At 38.8% G+C, this 27,032-nt stretch overlaps 1 protein-coding gene across 7 annotated transcripts in view; it reads left to right on the top strand.

The window, feature by feature from the left end:
- Positions 1-25,489, top strand: part of DMC1 (DNA meiotic recombinase 1) — a 40,693-nt gene extending 15,204 nt beyond the window's left edge. For 2 of the 7 annotated variants that reach the window (XM_045463759.1, XM_045463760.1), the window contains exons 9-14: positions 4,204-4,295; positions 5,099-5,172; positions 5,302-5,416; positions 5,772-5,832; positions 18,073-18,189; positions 24,924-25,489. In XM_045463759.1, the coding sequence (XP_045319715.1) occupies positions 4,204-4,295; positions 5,099-5,172; positions 5,302-5,416; positions 5,772-5,832; positions 18,073-18,189; positions 24,924-24,993 (529 nt within the window). In that variant the 3' untranslated portion in view covers positions 24,994-25,489. Of the gene's footprint in view, positions 1-4,203; positions 4,296-5,098; positions 5,173-5,301; positions 5,417-5,771; positions 5,833-18,072; positions 18,190-22,891; positions 23,001-23,982; positions 24,063-24,923 lie in introns of those variants that run through there. The other 5 variants (XM_045463757.1, XM_045463758.1, XM_045463761.1 and 2 more) reach the window with 4 other exon arrangements.
- Positions 25,490-27,032: the final 1,543 nt, after the last annotated feature.

Genomic DNA, 27,032 nt, shown 5'->3' with positions numbered 1-27,032 from the left:
GTGTGACTGGCTCAATAGGTAGAGCGTGCCACTCTTGATCTCGAGGTTGTAGGTTTGAGCCCCATGTTGGGGGTAGAGATTACTTAAAAATAAGATTCTTTAAAAAAGTGGGGGACAAAAATATTAGGGAGGAAAATTGATAGGATTTGATGACACTGTTTGGTAGACAGAGGAAGGAGAGGTTTGAAACACTACTGTCAGGTTTTTTGTCTAGATGCTGGGAGGATAATCATGCCGAAAGTAGAATTGGGAAGATCATGTTTCAGACAAGTGGTGTGTTTCATTTTACTGTGTTAAATGTGAGGAACAGGAAGACATCCATGGAAATGTTGAATTCTACCCGAGAAGAGGTAGAACATAACTTTGGGGTGTGCCTCAGCTTAGGAAGAGGGACTAAAAAGAAGATGCCATACAGACAGAGGAAGTAGGAGAAAATCCAGTTGTAGAGGCTTAGCCAGAGAAAAATTTCAGGAAGAAAAGCGTTGTCAGTACTGTTCCACAAAGAAAGAGAGAGAAGGTGGAAGCTGAGAAAGATCACTGAGGTTTGACATTAGGAATCCAAGAGAGCATTTGCAGTAAAGTAAGATGATGGAAGCTTGTTGTGAATAAACAGTAAGGAATGGAGGCAGTGTTATTAACCAACAAATAGAAGATGAAATACAGTAGTTTGAGGAGGTTATCAGGTTCAGAGGAAATTTTTTGGTTTTTTGTTTTACACGCATAGGGGGTGGGTGGGGGGGTCGAAGGGGGCAGAGGAGAGAGACAGAATCTCAAGCAGGCTTGACACCCAGCCCTGACAAGGGACTTGATCTCATGACCGTGACATCATGACCTGAGCCAAAATTAAAAGTCGGACGCTCAACCGAGTCACCCAGGCACCCCAGAGGAAATTGTTGTTCTTTTAAATGTTTATTTATTTTGAGAAAGAGAGAAAGCGATTGCTGGTAGGTAGGGACAGAGAGAGAGGGAGAGAGAGAATCCCAAGCAGGCTCCTCACTTTCAGTGCAGAGCCCTACTCGGGGCTTGATCCCACAAACCGTGCGATCATGACCTGACTCCAAAACAAGAGTTGGTTGCTTAACCAATTGAGCCATCAAGGTACCCCAGGAAATTGTTTTTCTTTTTCTTTTCCTTTTTCTTAAATGCTTTTATTTATTTTTGAGAGAGAGAGAGAGAGAGAGATCAGGGGAGGGTCAGAGAGAGAGGGAGACAGAGGAACTAAAGAGGGCTCTGTGCTGACAGCAGAGAGCCCAATGTGGGGCGCAAACTCATGAATCGTGAGATCATGACCTGAGCCAAAACCATGAGATGGCGCTTAAGCAACTGAGCCCTCCCAGGGTGCCCCGAAAATTACTTTTAACAATGGAAAAGTCTTGCACAAGTTTGTAAGGCCATTCACGATGAAGCCCCAGCCTAGCTCTCAGATCTCATTACTCACTATTACCATTGTTAGAGACAAATGGATGCAGTCTGTTCTAGTCCAATATTATTGTCTCTAAAACATGGAAACATTGTATATCAGCGGTTAGTTAGATTTAACTATAAAGGTACTCATTTCTCTGTTCATTATAGTTGCTTGCATCCCAAATCTTCCTTCCTGTATTTTTGTTTTATTGAAGTACCTGCTCAAGTCATTCTTTCAGAAAAGTAATGCAGGTGGTAAACTTTGAGCCCTAGCTTGTCTGAAAATGCCTTTATTTTGTTCTCACTCTTAAGTGTTAATTTGGCCAGTCCCAGAGAAATTTGTGGGCTCTATTTCTTTAATTAATTAATTAATTAATTAATTAAGAGAGACAGCATGCAAGCGAGGGAGGGGCAGAGAGAGGAGAGACACGGAATCAGAAGCAGGCTCCAGGCTCTGAGCTGTCCGCACAGAGCTCGATGTGGGGCTCAAAATCACAAACCATGAGACCATGACCTGAGCGGAAAGTTGGACCTGTAACTGACTGAGCCAACCAGGAGCCCCTGCAGGCTATATTTCTGTCCTCCTCCTTCAGTATGTGATCCATCTACCCCTACCTCACAATCTTTCTTAATCATACAAATCCTTTAAAGCTGTCCTTTGAAGGCCTGCCTTTTCTAATCTTCTCTAACTACTCAACTTAAAAAACCTGGTCCTTCCTAAGCTGTTATAGAATTTACTATCTAAAATACGCTAGTAGAAGGAAAAAAAAAAAAACCAGAACCGTGTGCAGAAGACTTTATTTGGAAATAGCAGGCATGAGAAGACTCTGAAGGAGACTCCAAACTTGGGGAAGGAGGGTGGAATGCTGTGTAGGGCTGTAGCAAGAGGAGCGCAGCTGGAGTTCAGCTAGTTTCAGAAATAGTTGATTAAGAATGGTTCTTAAAGAGGGAGGAATTGTTCTTGCAGATGAGCAGCCACTGTTTGGGCAATTTGGATTTTATCAAGAATGGTGGAGGGGACCGGTTTGGAGCTAAGTCATACGCAAGAGGGAGTAGGGAGGAACAGCTGGGGTTGGGGGGAACAAGGACATTCAAGAGCCCCATTGGAATGTCCTCATTCCTTTGGTTTCTCTTACAGGTACACTGCTCTCTCTTGATATTTTGTTTTTTATATGTCTATATTTTGCCTTCTTAATTTGTTTTATGTTTACCTATAATATGGATTGTCTTACAACTCCTTATGTTGTCTTACAACTCCTCCTTCCACAATGCATTGGTAATTGGTTAAAATGATTATCAATTCCATATGGTAATTGGTTAACAAATATTTTATAGGTTGATTTGAACTTTCTTCAGCATAAGCCCACCTTTTACGCACCCAGTCACATAGTAACTGGGTTCTGTAAAAAGTAATGTAGTGAAAAACATTTTTATTAGTCTTCCAATTCTTTGTCTTCTTTGACTTGTCCACCAAAAACGTCTATGGGGTATAGTCAGTAGCAATGGAAGATTTTAGTGGTTATCACTGAAGCTCTGAAGAAAAGAACATACTACTGCATTAGAATATGCAGATTTCCCAGATGGCTGGGAAATCCTAAAGACAATCCAATTCAACGTATATGGAACCAGTTGTAAATGTCACAAATAAGATTGTAAATTGTCCTTGTTTTACAGTTAGTTATAGTATGATCAGTATTATAAAAACAGTGTAAACAAAGTGAAACGAGACCGTGGATAAGACCTAAAAGAATGTTTATTACTCCTATATAGTTCAAATAGATATAAGTGATTATTAGCATCTTCCAAAATACCTTTGCTGGTGCGCTGAATTTGTCTCCCAATGAATTTACTGATTTCAGAAAGCTAACACAAGTCCTTTAGAAGAAGGTAGATTTTAAACTCTAAATAAACCAAAAACCATAGGTTGATAATTTCCTTTTGATCCTTAAAATTACTTTTTGATCCTTTGGTTCATGTAGTCAAATTTATCATTTGTTGAAAACTCATGGTTAATGATATATTAAATTATTTCATATTAAACACATAAGTAGTTTAAAGAGAGTGAATTAATTCACTGTGAAGTGACTTGAATTATAATTCAGTGATATTATCTTCCTAGGATAGATCTATTTTTATAGAACTGAGATCAAAAGAGAGATACAAATCTTAGTCTCTAGTTTTTCTCTTGTAACTGATTTGCTGCATGATCCTGAGTCATTTGCTTAATCTCTATTGGTCAGTGTCCTTATTTGTAAAATGTAATATAGGCCATAACAAGCAGCTTCCAAAGTTATTGTAAAGATTAGATTATTTAATATTTATTTCATTTATTTATTTATTATTTATTTATTTATTTTAGAGAGAGTGTGTGCACAAGGTGGGGAGAGGGGCAGAGAGAGAATCTTAAGCAGGCTCCACGCTCAGTGTGGAGCCCCACACAGGGCTCGAGGGGGGCTCCATCCGATGACCCTGGGATTGTGACCTGAGCTGAATTCAAGAGTCCGAGGCTTAACCGATTAAGCCACCCAGGTTCCCCTAGATTATTTAATGTTTAAATTCATCACTGCCTCATCATTTCTATCAGTGTTATCACTACCTAAGGTATTTATTAATTTGGACACTTATGAAAAATAAAATCTGATATAGATTTTAAGTGATTATTAGTATCCTCCAGAATACCTTTGCAGGGATGTTGTTTGCCTCTGTTAGTTTACTTACTTAAGGTATTATTTTTTGTAGTTGTTACCTAAACTTTTTTTGAAATTGATTTATTGGATCCTTAATCTTGGCATACTCCAGCCGTCCAGATCGTCTTCGGGACATTGCTGACCGCTTCAATGTAGACCATGATGCAGTACTGGACAATGTACTTTATGCACGTGCATATACTAGTAAGAGCCCCATGTTAATTTAATGCTTGAGCTGTTTTAAGGTTGGCAGCACTGATTTATTATTTGGGTGATACTTATAACATTTTGGCACTGTTCTTTTTCTTAATTTTACTTTCCTCCAAATATATTTAGTCCATAAATGTTACCTATCATCTGGCAAGCCCTTAGATATTAAAATGCTCTCAAATGAGTCCTTGTTCTTTGTCTTTGAAATGGAGAGTAACATTCTTTTTGGATAATGTAGCATTTGGCATGCATGCTAAGGCAGAATGTGAAATCATATTTAATAAAGCCTTAAATAGGGGTACCTGGGTGGCTCAGCTGGTTGAGTGTCTGACTTCAGCTCAGGTTATGATTACATGGTTCATGAGTTCAAGCCCCACATCAGGCTCACTGCTGTCAGCGTGGAGCCTGCTTTAGATCTTCTGTCCCCCTCTCTCTCTGCCCCTCCCCCTGCTCAAAACATGAATAAACATTTATTTTTAAAAATCCATAAATAAGAAAATCCTTCTTTTTTTTTTTTAAGTCTTATCTATTTATTTTGAGAGAGAGAACACAAGCAACAGAGGGGCAGAGAGAAAAGGGAAAAGGGAATGCACTGTCAACGTAGAGCTCAACACGGGGCTTGAACTCACAAAACCATGAGATTACAACCAAGATTCGCACACTTAACTGACTGAGCCACCCAGGTGCCCAAGAAAATCCTTTCAGTACTCTCTTTTGCCTGACTGCAAGAACATACACGATCTTAGCCTCTGCTTCTTCTAGCTTTTGTAACATTTTCTCACTGCATTTCCCACCAGGTGAACATCAGATGGAGCTCCTTGATTATGTAGCAGCAAAGTTCCACGAAGAGGCTGGCATCTTCAAGCTATTGGTACAAGCTTTTAAATACTGCTCCCTCACAGAGCCACTTAGCATATTATTTTTCTTCTACTGATTCCAATTCAAATTAACTTCTTTCCTTTGCCGAATGCACATTTATTTTTACGTGAATCCTGTGTAGATCATTGATTCAATAATGGCCCTTTTCCGAGTGGATTTCAGCGGTCGTGGGGAGTTGGCTGAACGGCAACAAAAATTGGCCCAGATGTTGTCACGACTCCAAAAAATCTCAGAAGGTAGATTTTTAAAATAAATGGTACTATCAGAATAGCATCTGTGACTGTTGAGTAGGCTTTGCAGAGAACTCAGAATAATGTCAGGAGGCAGTACATTTTTAAAAACTAAAATTCATGGGACTACAACTCTTTTATTAAACCAAAATACTGACTTTAAACCAGAATAAGGTACCTAAAAATAATAATAACAATAATAACTTTAAATAAATTAATTTATGTTATCAAGGAAAAAATAGGAATGTAATATTATTTACAAAATAAATTTAAAGCACAGTATTCCTAAACTCTGAAATCTAAACAATGAACTGTTTATATTGCCATTCTCTTAGTTTGTCAATTTTATTTATTGATGCAGAATATAATGTGGCTGTGTTTGTGACCAATCAAATGACTGCTGATCCAGGAGCAACTATGACGTAAGCCCCAATATTCTACTTTTGTGTTTCAATTAATATCAAAAAGGTTAGAGTGAAGAATAGGAAATAATTCCAGAATGATCAGTTCTGATGTGGGCACAAATATATCACAAATCATTTTATTGCACAGTGCATATTACTTTATAAATGCAAATATCACTTGTTTTCCAGAATCTCTAGTTCTTTACAGGATGAAGCAATAGTTTAACCATTTTCAGAGATACTTTGGGCTCCTCGTTTGTCTAGGACTAAAAAGATATTGGAGGACAATAAGAAAAAGATAAAAATTTAAATTCCATATACATGAATGGCTTCTATTGTGCTAATAAGCTGTTAGCCAAAAACAAAAAGGGAGGCTCTCTGTAGGAGATACATAAGAGGTCCTATGAGAGAAGTCTCCTGTTAGAAGAAACAGAACTTCAGTTCACACTAGGCATATTCAGAATCTATTGAGGTGTCTGTGCACGTTACATACTTATTGATGGCTCTGCTTGACAGATGGCAGTGAACAGAAAGGCAAGGAGACCTAAAATAGGATGATGAAAACAGAAGATTCAAAGAAAAATTAGTTGCCACCATCAAATATTTTGAACATTATGTATCTGAATAAGCAATCAAAATAACCCCACATTCGTGATGTCAGTCTTTTCAACAAGCCTATATTTAGAAAAAAATTTTAACCAGAGAAAATTTGCAAGACTAGTACAATGAATACACATATACAATTCACCAAGGGTCATCTATTCTTAACATTTGTCAGATTTTTTCTCTCTCATGTTTGTGTGTGTGTGTGTGTGTGTGTGTGTGTGTGTGTACATGTGTGTAAAATCTCTTTCTCCATAGGTACACATGCATATTCAAATATGTGTGTGTGTGTGTGTGTGTGTGTGTGTGTGTGTGTGTGTATTTTCTAGTGAACCATTTGAGAGGTTTTCCACCGGAACAATTGAGAATTATTTACAGATGTTATGACACTTCAGTTCTTAATACTTCCGCATATTTCCTGTAAGAACAAGAACATTCTCCTACATAACCACAATATAAGTATCAGTCAGGAAATTTAACATCGGCACACTAGTGTTATCTGATATACATTTGTATTCACGTGCCTCCACTTGTCTCAATAATGTCTGTTATAGCTGGTGGGGTTTTTACATTTTGTTTTTGATTCGGGACTAATGAGGATCACGCACTACATGGAGTTGTTCTGTCTCTTTGGTCTCCTTTAATCAAAACAACTCTTCAGTGTTTGTTAGGCTTTTATGACACTGACGGTTTTGAAGAGTACAGGCCAGCTGTTTTTCAGAATGTCCCTCAATTTGGAGGGTGTTTTTCCTCATTAGTTAAAATAGTAAACACTTTTGGCGGGAAAATTATTAAGCAATAATATGACCTTCTCTATAGATTGTATCAGGGGACACACGATGGCAGTTTGTCCCATTATTAGTGATGAGAAGTTTGATCATGTGATTAAGATCGTGTTCACAAGATTTCCCCACTGTAAAGTACCTTTTCACCTTTTTAATGAATAAGCAGTTTGTGGGGTGATACTTTATGTGTGTAAATATCATGTTCTGCAATAAGCTTTCACCATTTAGTTTTAGCATCCATTGAAGATTCTTGGTTAAATCAATTATTACTCTGGTGATTGCAATATAGTTTTATTTAAAACCAACATGGGGCACCTTGGTGGTTCAGTTGGTTGAGTGTCCGACTTCGGCCCAGGTCATGATTTCACAGTTCATGAGTTCGAGCCCCGTGTCTGGCTCTGTGCTGACAGTTCAGAGCCTGGAGCCTGTTTTGGATTCTGTGTCTCCCCCTCTCTCTCTGCCCCTCCCCCACTCATGCTCTGTCTCTCTCAAAGCTAAATAAACATTAAAAAAATTTTTTAAACCGAGGCAATATATCATTTAATAACAGATAAATGGGTCATTGACATATGTACTTGAGGATATTTGATATGCCAATGTAAATTTTGTAAATTGTACTGAAATGTATGTGTCTCTTTTTAGGCATTTTCTTTATTTTTTTAACTTTTAACATTTTATTATTTTTTTATTTTAGAGAGAGAGAGAGCGCACAGGCAGGGAACAGGGGCAGAGGGAGAGAGAGTCTTTTTTTTTTTTTTTTTGAGAGAGAGAGAGAGAGACAGAGAATCTTAAGCAGGCTCCACACTCAGCATAGAGCCCAACGCAGGGCTCTGTCTCACAACCATGAGATCGTGACCTGAGCCGAAATCAAGAGTCTGAGGCTTAACCAACTGAGCCACCCAGGCACCCCAGGATTTTATTTTTAAGTAATCTCTGCACCCAATGTGGGGCTAGAACTCACAACCTCAAGAGAAAAAGTCACATGCTCCACCAACTGAGCCAGCCAGGCACCCCTCTTTAGGCATTTTCTAAACTAACCCTAAGAATATTGCTGCATCTTCTACAATTTATACTTGCACTTTTCAATACACTTTTATGAGTATTTTCTACTTAATCACAGGAGATTCCAATGTGAAAGACATTAACTGCATGAATGGTATGAAGCAAGTTAAAAAGATTGAGAAGGGGAAGCCGATCACTTATTCACTCAATAAATACTTATTGAAAAATCTACTATGTACCAACCTTCTGGGAATTCACTAGTGAGCAAAAGACTATGTGCCTTGCCTTCATAAAGAAGAAAATAAGTGATGTCCACTTAACTCAAAATTGTGAAGACTTGGTAGGTCACACATTGCCTGTAGTCCTTGAGTGGTTAAGGCAATCTTCTCTGTTTTATAGGGTGTCTTTCATACACAGGACATGAAGTACTTCACAAAGAGTGTAATTTTAAACTGAAGAGAAATGGAAGATTTTTAGGGCTCACTTTAAAAAGAGAAAATGACTCATTGGCTCAGAGGGAGGAAGTGGGTTGCATTCAAATAAAACAGTACAAGTTAAAGAGCAATGTTCTTTCTTCAGGTGTGAGGAGGGAACACTGCAGAGGCCAAAACTGTCTATCTAGAGTTAGAAGGCAAAGGAGATCTGTGGAAATTGGGTCAGATAGGGGTTCTTTTTCTTCTATTTGTAGAAAGTTTCAAAAAGAGTAAAACCATTTTGAATGGACTCCAATAAGACACTAAAAGGAGAAATAGAGAGGTGACAGAGAGGAAATAATTGAAGGAACTGAAGAGAGGAGGAGATTTATAACGAAGTGAGCCAAGAGCCAGAGAAAGTAACAAAGACTAGTATTTTTGCTGGGTGACTCTGCTTTGAAACATCATCTCCTCTATTGAGCCAAGTTGTGAGCAATCAAACTTCACTATAATTAGTATATTCTGAAGTATGTTAAATTATAACAATATAAATTAAATGCATGCCTTCATATAAAGCACATAAGTTGCCACAACTCAATCAAAAACAACAACAACAACAACAACAACAGTACAGTTTTAAACTAAAGGATCTCAAATGCTATTAGAAAACCTCCAATAAAGAAAATCTTTGTTTCTCAGTGTTGAAAAACTCCAAGCTGCAGCTCGCCTGGGACCTGTCAGAGAAATAGCACTATAATTGGTATGAGTCCCCAAGTATACTGACAATAATTGAGGCTTATATCCCATGCATTATACTTGATGGCACATCGTATTAAAAAGGAACAAAATTATAGAGGCAAGGAGCTGCTGTATCATACAGCAGAGCGTTAGCTCCTAGACGAGGCTTACAGATACAGATTTTAGAACTAGAATGATCCAGCTGATGAAGGCTTGGAGATAAAAAGTGAAGGTATCAGCCTGCAAAGCCCCATACCAGGGCAAATAATAGGAGCAACAAATAAGACCGTGATGTTGCCACCTACTTCATTTGTGTATTTGTTTTGCTAAGACAAGAAGTCATCTTCGAACATTTGTGGTCTTGTAAATGTGCAGTCAGTTTATTCTCTAGGGGTGTCACCCACTGATTCGACATCATTTGCATAAATTAAGAGGCAATATGGTTAAAGAGGAAATATTAAGCCAAGTCCACTAGCCTGGTGACCATGAGCAAGTCATTTAAACTATTTGAACTTCAAGGGTGCCTGGCTGTCTCAGTCAGAAGAACATTCCACTCTTGGTCTTGGGGTTGTGAGTTTGAGCCCTATGTTGAGTGTAGAGATTACTTAAATAAAATAAAAACTTAAATAAATAAATAAATAAATAATAAAAATAAACTATTTGAATTCCATTAAGGGATTAAGAGGACTTTTATTTATTGATTGCTCACCATGTGCCAGATGCTTTTATGCATCATCTTACATAATTCTCATATCAACCCAGCAAATCTCAGGCTCCCTAGGCCTCCCTGTTCTTTCTATGAAGCAAATCTCAGAATAGTGCTATGTGTCCTCCTAGCTCAAAACCCAGAATTCCATCTTCAAACTTTTGAAAAAAGTGTAGATTTTTCTGCATACTTTATGAGAAAATGGTGGGAGTGGGGGGAATTACTTAACAAAACTTCTTAAACATAACCCTTTTAAAAAACCATCTTTTCTTGGGGCACCTGGCTGGCTCAGTCAATGGAGCGTGACTCTTGATCTTGAGGTTGTGAGTTTGAGCCCCATGTTGGGTGGTGTAGAGATTACTTAAAAATAAAATCTTCTAGGAGAGCCTGGGTGGCTCAGTCAGTTGAGGGTCTGACCTCAGCTCAGGTCATGATCTCACAATTTGTGAGTTTGAGCCCCACATCAGGCTCTGTGACAACTCGGAGCCTGGAGCCTGCTTCGGATTCTGTGTTTCTCTCTCTGCCCCTCCCCTGCTCACACTCTGTCTTTCTCTCTCTCTCTCAAAAAAAAAAAAAAAAAAAATAAATGAACATTAAAAAATATTAAAAATAAAATCTTTTAAAGTAAAGTTTTGGGGCACCTGGGTGGCTCAATCAGTTAAGCATCCAATTTTGGTTCAGGTCACGGTCTCACGGTTTGTGAGCTTGAGCCCCATGTCAGATGAGCTTGAGCCCTGCTTTGGGGTTCTTTCTCTGTCTCTTTCTCTCTCTCTCTCTCTCTTTCTCTCTCTGCTTGCTCACTCACACTCTACCTCTCTCAAAAAAAAAAAAAAAAAAAATCTTTGGGACGCCCAGGTGGCTCAGTCGGTTAAGTGTCTGACTCTGGATTTCAGGGTCATGAGATCAAGGTCATGAGATCAAGCCAATGGGATTCTCTCTCTCTCTCTGCCTCTCCCCTGCTTGCTGATGCTTTCTCTCTTTCTCTCTCAAAACAAATAAATAAACATTAAAAAAAATCTTTTCTCTTTCCCCCCAATTCTTCTCTTTTTGCAGTACTCTTCTTTCCATATCTTCCCTTAATCTCAAAGGATCCTCCTCATTCTTGGGTATGTTCACTCAGCCTTTCTCTCCTCAGTAGACCCCTTCTCAGAAATTCCATCCAAAAGCTTCCCCTTTAGCAAGTACCAGGAGTTCCAGCTGTCCCTCAGGGACAGTACCAGCTTGCCCTTGCACAGACCCCTGAAGGTCTCCACTCCAACCAGTATTTGAGGTCGATACTATTATTATTCCTAATTTGTAAAGGAGGAAATAGAGGCTCAGAGTATCTACTTGCCCAATCATACAATTTAAAAATGGGAGCTGGGGGTGCCTGGGTGGCTTCGTCAGTTAAGCGTCTGACTCTTGATTTTGGCTCAGGTCATGACCTCACAGTTTGTGAGACTGAGCCCCACGTAGACCTCTGTACTGTCAGTGCAGAACCTGCTTGGGATTCTCTCTCTCCTTCTCTGTCTGCCCCTTCCCTGTGTGCGCATGCCCTCTCTAAATAAATAAAACCTGGAGCCAGGATTTGAACCCAGGTTCAAATCAAATGTTTGATTTTCAAATCTTTGATTTCAAAGCTGATGTTCTTTTAGTCTCACTGCACTACCCTCCCTATGCTAGTCCTAGGAAAATGTAACCTGCCCTACCATCACCACAATCTTGTACTTCATGACCCCAGCACCCTGGTTTGAAGTTGGGAGGTCAGTCTCTTCTGGGCCTTACCCTCAACAATGTAATACACTGTGTCTGTTCAACCAGATGGGGATAAATGACACAATCTCTCTTGGCCTCTCTTCATACCCACCCCTCTCTCTTCCTCCCACTCATCATATTCTCCCATCCCCTGAGAAAAGGAGGAAAGAAGAGAAGAAAATATGAAAGAAAGGGAAATAAGAATAGGCTAAAGGAGGGATGTGGGTGGTTTTCTGAAGCTGTTTTTACTGGATCAGAAATAGAAGTAAATTAAAGCCTTCTCAAAGGATGCGGAATTCTATACCTTGTCTGTCGTACTTAACTTCAGTCCTTAGTTATAACTGCTAGAATACTCAGGAAGTTCAAAGAAACTTTAAGAAAAGTTTCTTGGTTTACATGTCATTGAAAGAGTGACTGTTTTAACTGAATCATTTAATTAAATAATTAAGTTACCATTTATTTGGTATCTCTCATGTGCCAAGATTAGTGTAACGGTAGAGCTAATGTGCATAAGTGACCTGACACAGCTCCTGGCATGTAGTAGGCTTTCAATGAGTTATATTAAATATATCTCGAGAGGCGCCTGAGTTGCTCAGTCGGTTGAGCGTCCGACTACGGCTGAGGTCGTGATCTCGTGGTTTGTGAGTTCGAGCCCTGCGTCAGGCTCTGTGCTGATAGCTCAGAGCCTGGAGCCTGCTTGGGATTCTGTGTCTCCGTCTCTCTCTGCCCCTCCCCTGCTCACACTCTGTCTCTCAATAATAAATAAACACTTAAAAATTATATATATATATATATATATATATATATATATATATATATTGAATCCCCATGGTAGCCCTAAGAGGTAAAGTCTTTTTGTTCCCATTTTACAGTTAAAGAAACCAAAGTTCATAAAGCTAAGTAACTAGCCCATGGTTACACTGACAATATGTGTTTGAGTCAGGATTAGGAAAACAGATGATTGTAGCCACTGGGCTAATGCCTTACAGATACCCTGTATTCTTACAGATACCCTACCAGTTAGATACTTTTACTACCCCCCACCCCTTTCAAAATGAAGAAACAGACACTTACAATGCTTAAACTTGAACCTGGTCTAACTCCGAAGCTCATATATCACACAGTACATCAGGGCCTTATATGCTTGGGGAGAGGCTGGCGAGCTGTCATTTGAGAAACTTTGCAGGGATGTATCCATTACCCTGGTGAATTGACCAGAGTTCAGAGCCCTCAGCCTTATAGGCAGAGATTTAATTGGGTTGCCTACTGAGAACCAATCCATTTCTCAGGGGCAGACTCACAAGCTCAAGAGGCTCCATGAAAGATCAGAGGGCCAATGAAAAATGTAACTGCATTTGAGGTTCTTATAACCAGTGCATTCTCTCCTTGTAGGCAGACCTCTGTAGGAATTCAAATTTTAATCCAAAGTTATTTACTAAATATGGAATTGAAGCAAAAGGAAATCACTGGATAAGTTAAGAAGGGCATCTGCCACATAGTAAGGATTCGATAAATCTTCGCTGTTATTATTATAACTAATAGCCATTGACATCAGAGGAGAGAGAAACCATGAATCCCTTAAACTTACATGAAAAGTTTGGGTGTGTACATCTGTGCATTTTTCTGGGGAAGAGTCTATATCTCTTAATAAATTAACAAAGTGTTAGTGACCTATAAGAAAAGTTAAGAGCATAAATTCTATGCAAAATTCTATACAGAATCCTGAACACCCTGATGGATGTAAAATTCAAGTAAAATTTGACTTGGCTTGGTATTCTCCCAGAGCTAAGGCTGTTATGGTACGTTGAAATCTATTTGAATGACATATAACCTCTTAGTTTATGAATCACTTTTGAGGACATTTTTCTTCCCATAATATCTTTGCTATATGTTTTCTTAGTACTTTTGCATATTCTGTAATTTATTTCCCCACTTAGTTCATTCCAAATCATCTCCCTTTGGAGATAATATTCTTAACATTCAGGCTCCTCACCTACAGTAATCAGTAATAAGCAGTAGTACCTATTCTCTTTTGTGCATAAGATACCACATTGGTAACAGCAAACAATAATTTGCTAAGAAAACAACATGGCTATCCATCTAAATGCTCCACCTTTCTGTTCTTTAAATTATCTGTAATGGGGTGGGGCTGGATTACTTCCATTAGAGCGAAATTCTGTCTCCTTTTACATTTACCTTTCTGTCAGAACACCTCTCAGAATTTCCTTGAATTATAACTTCTTTGAAGCTGTGTCACAAAATCTGTATCCAGAAAGATCTAGACCAGGGATACCCAAACTGTCCTCCTCTCCGTTCATTCAACAGTATTTATTCAGTGCCTTTTACATTATTGGCACTTTCCTAGGCACTGGAATGACAAAGATGAATAAGGATTTGGAGTATAGTAGGGGACTGAGACCCATGGATTTAAAATTCCAACGTACTATTCTTTGAAAGGAATGTGCGGTGGCATGAAAGCACAGACAAGGCAGGCTCTACTCTGTTTCAGAGAATCAGGCAAGGTTTCCAAGAAGGGCTGACACTTGGTGGGTAAGTGGATAAATGAACAAACACAGTGGGAAAGGGGCTTTTGTTTACACGGAAGTATGTGTGCAAAGGCATCAAGGTGTGAGAGGACTGGGAATAAGAAAAAAGAAAAGTTGGAGAGGGAAGTAGGAAGGATGACTACAGTCGTAGGTAAGTATGTAAATGGCAGATAGGAAGAAGGGAAAGTTGAGGGAGTTTCTTCCTGAGAGCATTCATTTTTTTGTTACAAAGAAGCAGGCATTGTTATCCAAGATGAAGGGACAAGAATGGACAAGGGGGCTTAAGGACACCAACCATGCTCATATAGGAGAACTACTAAGCAGTACTGAGAGACCATCTGTGAGAAGCAGTAACCATAGCTGTGGAAACCTGTCCTCACCCATTTAGCTTTACTCTCCTTGTCTCCCCTTGACAGAAATTTCTAATTGGTCTAACTTGTGGAAGCACTAATCTTTCTATCATCCAATATTCTTGATATTTTTTGTAACTTCCATATCTTATGTTCAAAAAAAATTTTTTTTTATTTTTTTAATGTTTATTTTTGGGAGACAGAGCGTGAGCAAGCGAGGGGCAGAGAGAGAGGGGGAGACACAGAATCCAAAGCAGGCTCTAGGCTCTGAGCTATTAGCACAGAGCCCAATGTGGGGCTCAAACTCACGAACCGTGAGATCACGACCTGAGCCACCCAGACACCCCTCAAAAATGTTTTTGAGGACCCACTGTGTAGGTGCTTGCTACAAACTTAAATCCAGTTTTGTCTGCCCTTAAGGAGCTTAGTGACAGGTAATAGAAGAGAGATTGAGGGGGAATATAATAGGTGAATAATAATAGCACTAAGGGCACAACATGAAAAGTGCATTAGGGAAGTGTAAATATAGTATTTGCAAGTTCGGAGGGCACAGACCTGTCTGATATCATCAGCACCTCAAGCAGCCTATCTGTATAGAACATAGGATTCTTTTAAGACCTTGAAGAACCACTGATAATGTAGGATGACCTGCACAATTTAATTCCATTAAAAAAGAGTGGTATCGATCTGTAAGCATTATACAGACAACTCAACTCTAGCTATTTTATCCAGCTGAGATCATTTTATTGCTTTCTACCCCTTCAGCTGCCTTGCAGAAAGCAACCTAACCTTCTGACTTTTTTTAAAGTTTTTACTTATATTCCATTAATTAACATACTGTGTAATATTAGTTTCAGGTGTAGAATTTAGTGACTCAACAGTTCATACAGCTCCCAGTGCTCATCACTCCTTAATCCCCATCACCTATTTAATCCATCCCCCTTCCCTTCCCTCTGGTAGCCATCAGTTTGTTATTTAAATCTTTTTTTTTTTTAAGGTTATTTATTTTGGCAGAGAGAGAGCATGAGCAGGGGAGGGGCAGAGAGAGAGAATCCCAAGCAGGCTCCACACTGTCAGCACAGAGCCCCACACGGGGCCTGAACCGACGAACCGACAAACCGTGAGATCGTGACCTGAGCTGAAATCAAGAGTCAGACTGGGCCACCCAGGCACTCCCATCAGTTTGCTTGCTATAGTTAAGAGTCTGTTTCTTGGTTTACTTGTCTTTTAACCCCATTTGCTCATTTGTTTCTTAAATTCCACATATGAGTGATCATATGGTATTTGTCTTTCTCTGACTAACTTATTTTGCTTAGCATAACACTCTCTAGCTCCCTCGACATTGTTGCAAATGGCACTACTGGGTATTTACCTAGAGGATACAAAAATACTACATAGAAGGAAGACATGCGCCCTGATTTTTATAGCATTGACAACAGCCGAATTATGGAAAGAGCTCAAATGTCCACTAACTGATGAATGGGTAAAGCGGATGTGGTATATAGCTTTCTGACTTTTTTTTAAAGTTTATTTATTTTGAGAGCAATAGAGACAGAGCAAGTGGAGGAGGGGCAGAGAGAGAAGAAGAAGAATCTCAAGCAGGCTCCACACCAGCACAGAGCCTGGTGCAGGGCTTGAACTCACAAACTGTGAGATCATGACCTGAGCTGAAACCAAGAGTCAGCCGCTTAACCAGCTGAGCCACCCAGGTACCCCAAGCCTTCTGACTTAACTGCTGTCAGTCTCAACTTTCTGGCTGCTGCTTTCTTGATAGTGGTTCACTTCAAAATTAACGATCTGTGTTTGTTCCAACATTGGACCTGCTGAATCTTAACCAATCCTAACAGCCCCAGCCAGGGATCTTCCAGTCCTAACCCCCGAAACCATTTAATCGAGCAGCAGTTTATAATAGCAGATTCCTTTCCCAAAGAGCTTCTTATCCTCACTACCCTACAATCTATTTAACCTCATGCCAGTCAGCCACGTCCTTACTACACCATGCTCATACTTCGAGTAACTAGAATTCTCAACACCTTCATGGAACAAGCAGAATTTAAAATGACTTGTAACCATATTCTCCCAAAGCTGAGGTTATTATGCTATGTCACAGTTTATGATCAAGTATAACCTATTAGTTTATATTCAGTTCTCCTTCTTGATGATTTCAAAGCCTAGGTTTTCTTCTGCGTCAGCTGGGAAGATTATGTGTTTTTTTTTTTTCTCCTCCATTCTGTTGATATGGTATGTTACACTGATGATTTTCCTATGTTGAACCACTCTTGTATTCCTAATGCATATCCCACTTGTTCATGATGTATAATCCTTCTAATATGCTGCTGGATTTGGTTTGCTAGTGTTTTAGTAAGGATTTTTGCACTTGGTTTTTGTAAAGTGTCCATTATTAGGGTTATTAAGAACCTTTCACTTCTTGCCAAGGAAGTGTTAGTCCCCTAGTGAGTAGATCTCTCATGGTGAGCATCAATAATATTTGTAACTACCTTGAAATCATATATTTTTTTAATCCATATGATCAAATGTAGTAAAAACTCATCTGTTCTGCAACTTATTTTAGAAGAATAAACTTTAGGCTTAAGTAATAAAGACACAGATATTTCCAAGATTATTCTCACTGAAAATTCATAATGAGCGCAACATTGAAGGCTTCCAACATACAGTTAATGACTAAGAAGGAAGTTCTCAATCTGCTCTCGTTTACATCATGTCCTCATAGGGATAACTGGGTATTTTTTATTGATTAGACTAGAATAGTGCTTGGGACATAGTAGGCCATTAATAAATATTTCTGATAAGTGAATGAATAAGTTCAATCTTTGTGTTTTATAAAGAAGAAAAATCACTTACCCCCAAGAATTATCCTAAGACAGTGAATAATGTTTTATTTGTGTTTTGTCCTTTTAAAAAATTAATCAAAACATAAACAGTTCATCATAGGACTCTCAAAAGCCTGAAGTGGATGGCAATGGGGTACATAGCAGCTCCAAACCCTACCCCACTCTATAGTTAACAAATGAGCCTCTGCTTGCTTAGAACACACACCAATCCCATCCCCTGCTGTTCTCCACAGAAAAATTCCCTCCTTATTGCAGATTTTACTGTATATAGTCCATATGATAAAACCTGAAAAGGTGTAGAGGCACCTGCATGGCTCAGTCTGTTAAGTGTCTGACTTCGGCTCAGGTCATGATCTCACAGTTCATGAGTTCGAGCCCCTTATCAGGCTCCACACTGACAGTGCAGAGCCTGCTTGGGATTCTCTCTCTCTCTCCCTTTCTCTCTCTGCCACTCCCCAACTTGTGCTCTGTCTCTCAAAATAAATAAATAAACTTAAAAAAAATCCTGAAAAGGTGTTTATTAATTCAGTTTTCAGGCAGACCCCAAAAAACCCATCGGGGGACACATTCTGGCTCATGCTTCAACAACAAGAATAAGCTTAAGAAAAGGAAGAGGAGAACTGAGAATTGCCAAGATTTATGACAGGTAAATATTTTCTTTTCTTTTCTTTCCTTTTTTTTTTTTTTTTTGGTTTATTTTTTGAGAGAGAGAGAGCACAAGCTGGGGAGGGGCAGAGAGAGGGAAAGAGAAATCCCAAGCAGCCTTCGTGCTGTCAGTGCAGAGCCAGATGTGAGGCTTCATCTCACAAACCATAAGGTCATGACCTGAGCTGAAACCAAGAGTCAGACGCTTAACTGAGCCACCCAGGCGCCCAATATTTTCTTATGTTTAATCAGATTCTTGGGCATATGGCATTAAATAGAATTGCCTCTCCTAAGGGGCTGTAATTATGCCACTGGCAGATACTACATGCTTGAATTTCCTTCTCAGAAAGTATTCAATTCATTGTGACGTCCCTACTATGGACTAGGTTCTAGGGATTCAGAGATTCTGTTGACACATAGACTTGGACCCTGGCCTCCCAAAGTTATAGTAAACCTAGATAATGAAAGAATCAATTCCAACCAAATTGTGTCCGTGCAGGGAAAGCACAGAGTATGATAGAGATATATTATTCTCCTTTCTTCTGCTAGGTTTTGTTTTGTTTTTAGGTTTCAGTTTAAACATCCCTTCCTCAGGGAATCTTTCCCTAACCCTAACAGTCTAGGCTGTACCCTTTACTGTACTATATATTCTTTTGTGGTACTTTACGTATTTAATGAAAAATTATAAACAATAAATTTAAAAAAAAAATTTTTTTTAACGTTGATTTATTTTTGAGACAGAGAGAAAGCATGAACAGGGGAGGGTCAGAGAAAGAGGGAGACACAGAATCTGAAACAGGCTCCAGGCTCTGAGCTGTCAGCACAGAGCCCGACGCGGGGCTCGCACCCACAGACTGTGAGATCATGACCTGAGCCGAAGTCGGTCGCTCAACCGACTGAGCCACCCAGGCGCCCCAAACAATAAATTTTTACAGAGAGACATACTACATACCAGCTATTTGAGGTTCTGGGGATAGAACAATGACTAAAACAAAAAGATAAGGCCCTACCATCATAGAGCTTATATTCCATTGGTAATGATTTATATAATGTATCTCATCCTTGCTAGACAGCAAATTCCCCGAGGATAGAGACACGATTCTCTTGCTCACTGCTGTATTCCATCAGTGCCTGAGATGTAATAAGTGTGCAGTATTTGTGACTGATTTATTAGCCAACCCTGAGCAACAAGGCGAAGATTTGTAATAACTCTAACCAAAGGAGGAAAAATCAGCAAAAGGAAATCACATGAGCTCTTAATCTGGTTTTTGCCATGTATCACGGTACTTATTATGAGCTGTCATCGAATAAACATTAAATAATCAGTTCTCCCATTTATCTGATTTTTATTTAGACCATTTTTTCATGACCCGTCCCTATAAGCTATAATATACAAATTCTGTGTTTTATGAAGCTTCAGCAATCGAAATGTTCTTTATTGAATTAAATAGGTAGTAGGATTTTTCCATCTTTTCACAGATCTAAATTTCTTGGTCTGCATCTTAGACAGATTGCTGTGCTTAGAACTTTCCCTAAACACTTTTCACTCTGAATTACACCAGCTGGCTACATGTACCTCTCCCTCACAATAGGAACTGAGTCTGGTTCACCAATGTCCCCGGCACCTAACGTGGTATGTGGCACATAGTAGGAACTCAATTACTATTTGTTGAATTAACAAATGAATGAACTCCATCTATATGTTCAATCATTTGCATATATTATCAGATCCTCCCTATTTGTAGGAACAAGTAACTCCTGCAGTTCTACAGTCTTGAGAGAATACTAGGGTTCTGCATACTCAATAAAGGGTAATTAAAGTTATCATAGAGGTTAGTAATGTCAAATTTCCATAAATGTGAATAAAAACACCAAAACTAGATCAGAGCTTAAAATGTCAAAACTTAATTTGCTATGCAGCTTGTCCTCCCTTCTTTCTGGTCCCTAAAGATTTCCCACAAAGAATTCTTGACTTTAAAGGAAACTTTTTGGTTGAGAAGTTGATGATGCTAATAATAATGGTAGCTAATACCCATTGAGTGGCTGCCAAGTCCTGGGCTTTGCACCAAGTGCTTTATATATATATATTTCATCACTTATAACAACAACCCTAAGAGATGGAGGTCATTATCCATAGTTTCCACATGAGAAAACAGGTAACCATTGCCTCTCTACAGTCCATTCCATTTTTTTAAACTCTATTCATTTTGAGAGAGAGAGAGAGAGAGAGAGAGCACAAGCAAGGGAGGGGCAGAGAGAGAGAATCCCAAGCAGGCTCCCAACTGTCAGTGCAGAGTCCGATGCGGGCCTCAAACCCGTGAACTGTGAGATCATGGCCTGAGCCGAAATCAAGAGTCAGACGCTTGAATGACTGAGCCACCTAGGCACCCCTACAGTCTATTTTAAACATAGAAGCCAGAGTGAACCTTTGTAAAATTAAGTCAGATCATATCTGTCCTCTGCTTTAAACCCTCCACTGGCTCCCCATTTTAACTCACAATAAAAGCTCAAGTCTCTGCAGTGGTTTACAGAGCGCTATGTAAATATCCCTATCCTGTTTCCCCTATTCTTCCCCTTCTCACAGCACTGCAACCCCAGAGAGCACTTTGCTGTTAGAAGCATGCCAGGCACACTTCTACTTTAGGGGCCTTGCACTTAGTTGTATCCCTGCCTGGAATACTCTTTCCCCACATAGCCCTCATTCTGGTAACCAGCCTCTCCTCCTTCAAGTCTTTGATCAAATGTTACCTTCTCCACAATACCTGTCTAGATCTCCCTTTTTAAAATCGCAACTCCTCCCAGTTCCCACACTTCTGTCTCCCTCACCCAGCTCTATTTTTTCTTTCCCCATAACACTCATCATCTTTGAACATATTACATAATGTATTTATTATGTTCATTATTTATTATCCATTTCTTCTTCTTGCCAAATATAAGTTCCACAGGGCAGGAATCTTTGTCTATTTTTTTCACTTCTAGATCTCAAGCGCCTACAATAAGGATATAGCAGGTCCTCAATAAATATTTTCTTAATGAATAAATGAATGGACTCCCCCGAAATCAATCAATAAAGATTGGAATCAGGATTAGAATCTGTGCTGTCTGAATCTAAGGCTGACACCTTTATTTATTTCTTTTTCTTTCTTTTTTTTTTAAGTTTATTTATTTTGAGAAAGAGAGAGAGCATGCATGAGCAGGGGAAGGGCAGAGAGACAGGGGGAGAGAGAGAGAGAATCCCAAGCAGGCTCCATGCTGTCAGCACTGAGCCTGACATGGGGCTCAAACTCACAGAATATGAGATTATGAAATCAAGAGTCAGACACCCAGCTAACTAAGCCACCCAGGCACCCCTAAGGCTGACACTTTTAATCTTACACCATTTTTTAATTTGTTGAAGATGATCTATTTAGGACAGTCATAGCTAGTCCCATGGCCTCAACTACTACTTTATACAGATGTAGTAGAAAGGCATTTCCTGTTCAGAAAAAACACAAAATTCTCAAGGAATTGAACAGAAAGGGGTTATCAGAAGAATTCTCAGATGTACAGGAGTGACTACAAAAAGGGACTCAGTTCTTTCCGTAGGATGTCACTATAGTTATTGCTCCCATAAGTAACTATTGCTGGCCCCCAAGTATACATTATTCTCCCTTTAAAGCTTTTGAATCAAGAAAAACCCCATTTATTTTATTCTACTTAGCATATCTGAGGTCAGTGGACAGTAGAAACAAAGAATCCCGCTGAATTCAAAGGAAAAACAAATTTTAAATAATTACCAAAAATTGAAAAGGTACCCGAATGGTCAAGTTTCTGAAGTAATTTTTTTTTTTTTCTGTTTCTAGAACAGAATAAAAAAAACACCAGTTCAACTTTGTAGATAGCTTGCGAGGCTTCCCTCTTTCTCATCTCCTTATCTTCCTGCCATTTGTAAGTGGCCAGCTGAGTATTTGCCATCAAACATTCTTTTCTGATTCTGTTCAGGCCTTTTTAGCAGCTGTAGTTTTAGCTTAGCAAGCCTTATTTATAGCCCATTTGCTATCCTCAGGGGACCCCCCCCCCTGCTATTTCCTAAGGGAAGTAACCTGACCCATAGGGTGCTCAGAGTGTATAGCCTAATCTCTACCCCTCTAACAAAACAAAACAAAACAAAACAAAACAAAAAACAAAAACCAACTTTGAGAGGTATTTTAGTCTAGTGGTTAAGAACATGACCTTTGGGGGCGTGGGTTAAGCGTCTTGCTCTTGATTTCAGCTCAGGTCACGATCTCACGGTTTGTGAGTTCAAGCCCCACATCAGGTTCTGCCCTGACAACACAGAGCCTGCATTGGATTCTCTCTCTGTCTCTCTCTCTCTCAAAAAAAAAAACAAAAAAACATGAGCTTTGGAGTCAAATACTTTAGTCTCTAATCTGGCATGATCATGTACCAGCAGTGTGCCCCCTGGTTACTTCTCTCTGAACCTCAATCTTCTCTGTAAAATGTGGATTATAATACATACCCAAGGGTTCTCATAAGATTTAAGTAAAATAATATAAAGGAGCCTGTAGTAAATTAGTAAATACTTAATAAATGAAAGCTATTAATATTACTAAACAGTCACCACAACTTGGATATGATAACAGCACAAAGTAGCAGTAGGCTCTTTCTCTTGTGATCAGTGATTTTCCAATTTTTATTTCTTGTTTATTAACCTTTTACTCAAGCTTTAGATACTCACTTCCAACTGCTTACAGAACTCCTCTCCAGGAGTATCCCACAGGTACTTTAAACAGAACATATCTAAAGCTAACTTCTTAGTCTTCTCTTTCTTATCTACAAAACAAGTATCTCCATTCCAATTTTTTATTCATGCCATTCCCTCTACTTGGAATACCACCCAATTCTGCCTCAAAAGCCTCTTCAGAGGCTTATCTATGAGGCCTTCCCTAATCAACCTAGTTGGGATAATGCCTCCTCTCTTCAGAGTTCTATAATATATATATTGACTTTATGAAATTTACCTTACTTTGCATATCTGTCATTTGTCATAGTTCCACCTGTTAGACTTTTTTTCTTTTTTTTTTTTTTTTTTTTTGAGAGAGATAGAGAGAGAGAGAGGGCACAAGTGAACAAGGGAGAGAGAGAGAAGCAGGGTTTGTGCTCACCCAAAGCAGGGCTCAAACTCACTCATCCCAAAGCGGGGCTCATGCTCATGAATTGTGAGATCGTGACCTGAAACAAATTCTCATGCTTAACTGACTGAGCCACCCAGGCGCCCCTCACCTGGTAGACTGTCTATTTTCGTGAAATCTGTAAGATCTAGTATATAATAAGGTATGATTTTCATAAGCTTAAAAACATTACTTTCTTGCAAGTAAATATAAAACATATGTCAAAGTCTTGTTTCAACTCCTTAATTGATGAAGACATTGATTCAAAGGATAATTTGACAGAGATTTACGTAGTCAATCAAAGGAGTGATGAAATAAATTTGCAAATAGATGGAAAACTGGTTAGTATCCTACAAGGTGATAAATTATAACATTTGAAGTTGTCTTTTCTACTGGAGGGAAATCAGTTGCTTCTCTACACAATGATTCCAGTGCTATAGCCTGGCATCATTTGCATTACCCCCAGACAAAACTCATCTCCATTGCTATCGGTTTTCTACAAATTAACCTTGACTCCTACAGTGTTGTAGAATAAATTAAAAGGTAAAATTTTAAAGACCATACAATCACATACAAATATGAAATGTCAAAGATTTTATTTAACTCATTAATTAATGCAGGAACCAATACAATTTTATAACCAGATCAAAGAAAAAATCAAATGAGCACACATATGGAGCCAAATGAGGAATGCTAACATGAATTATAAATTGATCAAAAGCAGGTCAGTATCCACAGCACAATAATCCATTGTATTCCTCCTCATACAATTTACATTTCTATGGACAAGAATAATTTGTATTACTCTTGGTTACCTACAATTTACAGAGTTGTAAATAGCTCAAAGACAATGGAAGGCAGAGTCCTCACAGAACTGGGGAACTGGGAAGGGTGTCCTGGGCAACCTATTTTTCTTTTCTTTTCTTTTTTCTTTTTTTTAATGTTTATTTTTGAGAGAGAAAGAGAAAGTGAGAGAGGGACAGAGTGTGAGTGGAGGAGGGGCCGAGAGAGAGGGAGACACAGAATCCAAAGCAGGCTCCAGGCTCTGAGCTCTGAGCTGTCTTCACAGAGCCTGACGTGGGGCTCAAATCCATGGACCGCAAGATCATGACCTGAGCCCAAGTCAGACAGACGCTCAGTTGACTGAGCCACCCAAGCACCTCAACCTATTTTTCCACTGAAGGCCCTCAGTAATCTTTCAGTTCGCTTCAAAGCCTTTCACAATTTTCCCCTGCGTTAGTTTAGTCAGTAGAAATGTGCACATCCCTTTCAAATCGGGGCCCCTAAAGGTCTGCTACACAATGCCTGAGAGTATACTAAAAGAACCCCCTAGTTATTCCTTCTGCCTATTTCCAAGTTTGGGGTAATTTTTCTTGATATTCAGAACCTTGCAAATGGAAGTTGTTCAGTAAGTGTGAGAGTTGATAATACTTGTGGGTAAATTTCTGTAGTCCACATTTAGCTCTAGCAACTCTGAAATGTCTCTGGAGACTCAGACTGATAGGAGTGTGATGCTTGTGACATGAATATGGTATTTATAGAAATGGAGCTTTTTATAAACTTCTGTTCCCTTGTATTCTGTTAGCCCCGAGATGCCTGAAAATGAAGCCACCTTCGCAATAACTGCTGGAGGAATTGGGGATGCCAAGGAGTAGGTGGCGAACTGATGCAAATTGCTTCTTAGTGCTTATTAGGAGCTAAAGAAATGGCAAAGCAGTCTCAAATTTCAGGTCTTGAAGTAAGAGTTTGTTTTTTTCATGTGTTATTGTTAAAGGAAAGTCAGCAAAAGAATTTTAAATCTTACATTTACGCTCAAAGTCTCTGATGTGTAATAACTATACATTGAATGTCAATTCAGGAATATATATAAACTATTGAAATATATATAAACCTGTTGAAAACTAGAAGGGATAACTGATCCCCTCACTTTAGTGTCCAAATGAGACACTAAACAGATGGAAAACCTGAGTTCGAGAATGTCCCATTCCCTCTTGAACACTTAACAGAGATAGATACACTTCCAAAGGAGGGAACCATTTAAGGAAGGAATGTTTACAGGACACACAAAAAAGTTTTTGTTGTATTTACAGCATTAAATTGTATATTCACCTTTAGCAACAGAAAAGAAATATTAAACTAAATTTTAAACCATTTGACTTTTTGACAAGTTGAAATTACTTTTAAAAAACGTGTTTTTTAAATTTTTTATTTTTTACAAACATTTTTTATTGGGAAGATAAAGAGGAAGGTAACTAGGATCTTTATAGTTCGGGGTAATCAATAGTGCATGAGTTTTATATTTTAAGTTTGGGGTAGAGAATTCAAAATATTAAAAAGATATATTAAAGTTAATTTCATGTAAAATTTCTGAGTACTAATTTTAGAAATGTAAAAAAAAATATTGTTTTTCTGTGACACAAAAATAAAATGTAGTTTTCAAAATGAATGTATGATTAAAAGTGTTTAAAAATTAAAATACTAGCAATATTTACAATGACAATCTTTATTGACCACAAAAAGATTTCATAGCTTATGTTACATCACTTCATATGAAAATACAAGTATTGAAAGTACTATTTGTTACAAAAGGTATTTGATTATCCATTGTCATTCACTCACCAATGCTTGGAGCTAAAAGATGTACAAGGAAAGTATGATTCCTGTCCTCAAAGAATGTGAACACTAGTTAAGATACCAGTGTTAAAATACTAATAGTTGTGAAAGAATGAGAGAGAGCAAGTGATTATATAATTAAACAGTAGTGTGGTTTTGGATTATAGGATTGCAAAAATGGGAGAGGAAAGGTTAAGCTGTGGGACAGCATGTGCAAAGGCAGAGAAGCTGGGATTTGGAAACAGAGACCAGCCTGACAAGCAGAAATTGTTCAGAGTGGTGTACTGGGAAATAAGAGCTTTTTTTTTTTTTTTTTTTTTTTACTTTTTTTAAACCACAGAAGCTGCTTCTCTGAATAAGCAGAGACAAAGTCATCCAGGAGCAGATTTTCTGTATTCAGCAAAGTCAAATGTCTTCTTTTGGTATACAAATATAAATGCATACTTTTGTCCTGGGGAAGGGAAGATTTTGTTACTTGATAAAAACTGAATAACAACTAAAGATACCACGGTTTGTGGAACCCTGGAGGGGAATGGACTAATTTATGTAGAAGCCCAGAGCCTTTTTGGTAGGAAAGGAAATAAAAGTCCCAAGATTGGAAATTCAGAAAAATTTTCTGGGTTAAACTGAGTAACCCCCTCACCAGTGAGAATTTACCAAGAGGTGGGTAGTGGGTTTGGAAACCAGGGCTTAATACAAGAAAGAGCCTATATAGTTCTGTGGAGAGGCTAGTTTTAATATGGCATGTAGCTAAAGCTGTCTGGGTCCAGCTACTCTTTTGTGTCCTGCTTTGGAGAACAGTAGCTGAGAACTGAGGACAGTGAATTAAGAAGCTGTGACCTCGGGGCCCAACTTTGGGACAGCACAGCAGATTGTGTGGCACCCATGGAATTCTGCTAGGCCAGGGTTCAATTTGTCAGGGCTTTCAGTCCTCCCTCTCCACCTGACTATAGAAACAGCTCTCGCCCCTTATTCTATGGGGGACAGAAGAGCTCAAAAAAGAGATTTTATTGGTCAGAATTCGTTTGGTTGCAAGCCACAGAAACTCAGGGCAGCAAATGGAAGACACGAATACATTGGC

Source organism: Leopardus geoffroyi, chromosome B4, assembly GCF_018350155.1.
Source record: "Leopardus geoffroyi isolate Oge1 chromosome B4, O.geoffroyi_Oge1_pat1.0, whole genome shotgun sequence".
Classification (NCBI taxonomy): Eukaryota; Metazoa; Chordata; class Mammalia; order Carnivora; family Felidae; genus Leopardus; species Leopardus geoffroyi.
The sequence above is the reverse complement of the archived record's forward strand: the minus strand, read 5'-3'. Positions and strand labels throughout refer to the sequence as shown.